Source organism: Mobula birostris, chromosome 29 (genome assembly GCF_030028105.1).
Source record: "Mobula birostris isolate sMobBir1 chromosome 29, sMobBir1.hap1, whole genome shotgun sequence".
NCBI lineage: Eukaryota > Metazoa > Chordata > Chondrichthyes > Myliobatiformes > Myliobatidae > Mobula > Mobula birostris.
The window spans coordinates 25,687,563-25,692,653 of NC_092398.1; the positions used below are offsets into that span (position 1 = coordinate 25,687,563).

At 48.7% G+C, this 5,091-nt stretch overlaps 1 protein-coding gene across 1 annotated transcript; it reads left to right on the forward strand.

The window, feature by feature from the left end:
- Positions 1–446: 446 nt before the first annotated feature.
- LOC140190166 (N-formyl peptide receptor 3-like) lies at positions 447–4,045 on the forward strand. Its single transcript, XM_072246676.1, has 2 exons — positions 447–697; positions 3,081–4,045. Exon 2 carries the CDS (start codon positions 3,089–3,091, stop codon positions 4,043–4,045), a length of 957 nt encoding a protein of 318 aa, XP_072102777.1. The 5' UTR covers positions 447–697; positions 3,081–3,088.
- The last annotated feature ends 1,046 nt before the right edge of the window (positions 4,046–5,091 follow it).

Genomic DNA, 5,091 nt, shown 5'->3' on the forward strand with positions numbered 1-5,091 from the left:
AAGCTTTTAAAACCCAAATGGAAAAACTAAAAAGATATTAAAAAGCTCAAGATGGAATAGGAAGGTAAGCTAGCCAATAACATTAAAGAGGATACTAAATGTTTCTTTAGAGACGTAGAGTTTAAAAGAGAAGCGAGAGAGGTGATATTGGACGGCTGTAAAAAGGTACTGGAGAGATAATAATGGGGGACACGGAAACGGCGGACCACCATAATAACTATTTTACATCAGTGCTCATTGTGGGAAACACCAGCATGAAGTGTGTGAATTCACTATCCCTCGGGATAAAGTTTTAGGGAACCTCAAAGGTCTGTCATGGACCAGAGGGGGTTAATATCAGAAATTAACCACGTGGCCTCTTTATCTACTTTACTCATCGAAAATAAAAGGAAATGTTTTGTTCTTCAGAGCTTTCTGTGCAAATTGTTATCTCCTGATGTCAACACCTCAGCTTCCTCATATTAAGCTTCTTAGAACTTCAAACCCAGAGAATCTCTACCGAAGTGGACTAACTCATCTCTTCGGCTCAATCGGAACCAAGGCCCCACCTTTGTAAATCAGCATCCAAATTCCGCACAAGACACAACTCCTCGATATATCTCGAGCACCCGAAGAAACCCACCGTTGAATTTAACGTCTCAGTGCAAGTATACAAAACTGCTGAGGACCGGGACACAGCCGGAGACTCCACGGACAGGTGAGATGCATTTCCACCGGGTTTATATTAATTTGGAAATGTGGCGACTGATCAGGGAACATCGGCGTGGCTGTGTTGCGCAAGAAACCTTGTCTTCCTGCATTCGGGAGGTTGTTCAGCAGATAACTCAGTTAGCCAGTGAAGGCAGGGCAGTGGGTTTCTCAACATGCAGTTCAATGAGGAGAACTTTAGAGATTACGGAGGTTGGACTTGTTTTCCATGCGGTCGGAGAACGCTGACGGATGAACTGACAAAATAAATTAAGATAACAGATACTGACACAGTGTAGACAGAATCGCTTTCCCGTGGTAGGAGCAAAATTGAGAGGAAGGCTTATATTTATCCCGAGGAAAGGAGATTTAAGTCGAATATAAGGGATATTTTTTTAGAATTTGTTTTAATTCTCAATTCGATTTCCAGATACAGCACGGTAACAAGCCCTTCCGGCCCTACGACACCGCCCCGCCCAATTTCACCCATGTGAATAATTAACCTATTAGAGTCTCCAGCCTTCTGGGCTTGAAAGGCTTATCATGTGAGGAAGGTGTTTTGGTCCTGGGCTTCTACTCACTGGAATTTAGAAGAATGAAAGGGGACTTCGATGAAACCTGCCGAATGTTGAAAGGCCTCGACACAGTCGATGTGGAGTAGATGTTTCCTATGTTGTGGGAGGCTAAGAGCAGACGACACAGTCTCAGAAGGGAAGGCCGTCGTTTTAGAAAGGAGGTTCCGATTAATTTCTAAAGTCAGAGAGCGGTGAATCTGTGAAATTCATTGCCACAGGGAGCTCCATGTTACTGTAATTTTCAGAGAGAGGTGATAGATTTTTGATTGGTCAAGACATGTCCGGAAACAGGGGCAAGGCAAGGGGTTGGTGCTGAAAAGGGATATGGCGGAACAGACTCGATGAGCCAAGTGCTGGTAGTGGTCGAGGTCGTTTATACGGTGATGAGAGGCAGAAATGGAGTAGACAGACAGTATATTTATTTTTCAAGTGTTGAAATGGCCAGTACCAGAGGGTGTGCCTTTAGGGTGAGAGGGGGTAAGATCAAAGCAGATGTGAAGGGTAAGTTACGTTTTCACAGAGAGCGGTGGGTGCCTGGAATGCGCTGAAAGAGTGGTGGTGGGGGCAGATACATTGAGACTGTTAAAAGTCTTTTGAATGGGAACATGAATGTGAGGGAAATAGACAGCGGTCGCGATTAGTTACGTTGGCCCTGTGACTACTAATTTAATTGGTTCGGTATAATATCGTGGACTATTCCTGTGCTGGGTGATTCTGTGCTCTTGCAGGGCTCTGCAAAGCGTCCTGGGCACATTTCTGTAGTGAGGGTGACTTCGACTTTTGCACAGTATTGTATTTGTCAACGGAGACCGGAGAGCGTCGGGCGGAAGCAAAGGATGATGGGAATGGCGAAGGTGAAGCGGCTCGGGAGGGATGAGGGACAGGTACCAGAGAAGGAGGGCCAGGGACGGTGCTGGAGGCGGTTGCTGGCTCGGATGCAGACACGTGCGGACCTGAGACACCAGGGAAGGTCATTTGATTCTAAACAATTCGTTTAGTGATTATTACAGAATGACTCTCTGGTGCTTCCCGCTTCCTCCCATCTCCCTTCCCCTTTCTCCAATCATGATTCCCTTCTCCCAGCCCCCTTACCACTCTCAGTCCACAACAAAGACCCATGTCAGAATCTGCTCACTCACATACATCATGAAATTTGGTGACATTGCAATGCATCAAATCAATAAAGTAATTTTTAGTGTTAGTAACCGGCCCAACGAGCCGCACTGCCCATCAACCTACCTGGTTAGCCACAGGAAAGTTTACAAAGGTCAATTAACCTAAGTACCAGAATGTTTTTGGAATGTGGGAGGAAAGCAGAGTACCCAGGGGAATCCCCCACGGTCACGGGAGTTAGTGTTAGTGGTGGTAGTCGCTTGATCGCTCGAGTCCAGTATGATGTTCTTCTAAGGGATTGTCATCCGCGGGTCCTCGGCTGGCTGTAGAGGCCGATCCAGGATCCACATAACGGCAGTGTTCGGGTGCATTCCCTTAATGGAGATCGGCTGTGCGTGACTTTGTCTAACGTGGGGAAGCTAATATACGGGCTGACATCACATGGTCGTTGACAGATCGGGTACATGCCCGGCGGGAGGGCGCGGTCACGGTCCAGTGGCTTGGAATGCAAGACGACTGTGGTCTCTCAGCTGACGCAAACATCCGCCGCTTTGACGGCCGTTGTGGTCTGTCAGGTTTCTGCTCCGTATCACACCGCATCTCAACTCGCCTTCTTTCCTTCCCTCATCGCTCTCGCCTGTCCTCCTGAATTCGCCGCCTCTCCATTCTGCACCCCTCTCACTTCCACAATATCTCCCCCAGCAGATCGGACAATGTCGTTCTCGGAAGGAGTGTCCAGTTCGACGCTCGCTGGGAATCTCTCCTCCCACAATTCCACGGCCGATGGAAACAGAATGGAGTGGGGAGCACTTTCCCTCATATCAATGGGCATCTTCGCCCTCACCTTCCTACTGGGCGTTCTGGGCAACAGCGCAGTCATCTGGGTGACCGGCTTCAAGATGAAGAGTAAGATCCACACGGTGTGTTTCCTGAACCTGGCTCTCGCTGACCTAATCTATTGCCTGAGCCTTCCCTTCCGCATGACCAACATCATCCTGAGCTACTCTGGGCACAACGTCCACTTTTCCCGAAAGTTTTCTGGAACCTTGATGTTCCTCAACGCCGCCGCCAGCATATATCTGTTATGTCTGATCAGCATCTGCCGCTGCCTGGCTATTACTCGGTCCACTTGGTTGCAGCAGCATCCGAGCCTCACATGGGTTCGTGCGGCCTGCTTCGGACTCTGGATCCTAGCCTTCGTCATGTGCCTGCCCGTCCTCCTGCTTCAGGATTTGGAGAAGGAATTGGCAGTGTTGGAGCCATTTTGGTTTGTTTGCATCTTCTGCCTCCCTATGGTTATTATGATCACCTGCTACTCCCTGGTTGGCTGGAGGCTGCAAGGGAACAGGTTCGTCAAAGCTAAGAAACCTGTACACCTCATCATCACCGTTGTCGTCACCTTTATGATCTGTTGGATCCCCAACGCTGTCTGCGACCTCGTTTCAACCTTCTCCACACCGATTCCCGGAGACTGGTGGTTATTCACTGTCGCCCTGGCCTCCTTCAACAGCGCCCTCAACCCCCTTCTCTATGTCTTCGCTGGCCGCGAATTCAACCTGGCCTTCAGGCGCTCTTTTGTCACGTCGCTCCGTCTGACCTTCGCCGAGCAGAGGCTAGAATTGCAGACCCAGGCCCAGACCAGCAACCTCACCTCAAATAGAAATTTCTGAGGGAGTTCGTAGTGGACAGACATCCGACCGATTTTTTTCCCTGAATACAGACACAGTGGACAGACCAAAGCAATTGTGGTCGGCAGTGCAATCTCTCAGAACATGGAACATAGAACAATCGGCCTACAATGTATAGTATCAGTTCAATCAGTCGATAAATGCCCAATTAACCTCATCCTCTCTGCCTACACAAAGGCGATGTCCTTCCCTTTTACTCATTCGACCTATCTAAACATCTCGTAAGGACCTCTAACCATTCTACTCTCACCATTTCAGCAGCGTATAGAAACATAGAAACATAGAAAATAGGTGCAGGAGTAGGCCATTCGGCCCTTCGAGCCTGCGCCGCCATTTATTATGATCATGGCTGATCATCCAACTCAGAACCCCGCCCCAGCCTTCCCTCCATACCCCCTGACCCCCGTAGCCAGAAGGGCCATATCTAACTCCCTCTTAAATATAGCCAATGAACTGGCCTCAACTGTTTCCTGTGGCAGAGAATTCCACAGATTCACCACTCTCTGTGTGAAGAAGTTTTTCCTAATCTCGGTCCTAAAAGGCTTCCCCTCTATCCTCAAACTGTGGCCCCTCGTTCTGGATTTCCCCAACATCGGGAACAATCTTCCTGCATCTAGCCTGTCCAATCCCTTTAGGATCTTATACGTTTCAATCAGATCCCCCCTCAATCTTCTAAATTCCAACGAGTACAAGCCCAGTTCATCCAGTCTTTCTTCATATGAAAGTCCTGCCATCCGAGGAATCAATCTGGTGAACCTTCTTTGTACTCCCTCTATGGCAAGGATGTCTTTCCTCAGATTAGGGGACCAAAACTGCACACAATACTCCAGGTGTGGTCTCACCAAGGCCTTGTACAACTGCAGTAGTACCTCCCTGCTCCTGTACTCGAATCCTCTCGCTATAAGTGCCAGCATACCATTCGCCTTTTTCACCGCCTGCTGTACCTGCATGCCCACTTTCAATGACTGGTGTATAATGACACCTTGGTCTCCTTGCACCTCCCCTTTTCCTAATCGGCCACCATTCAG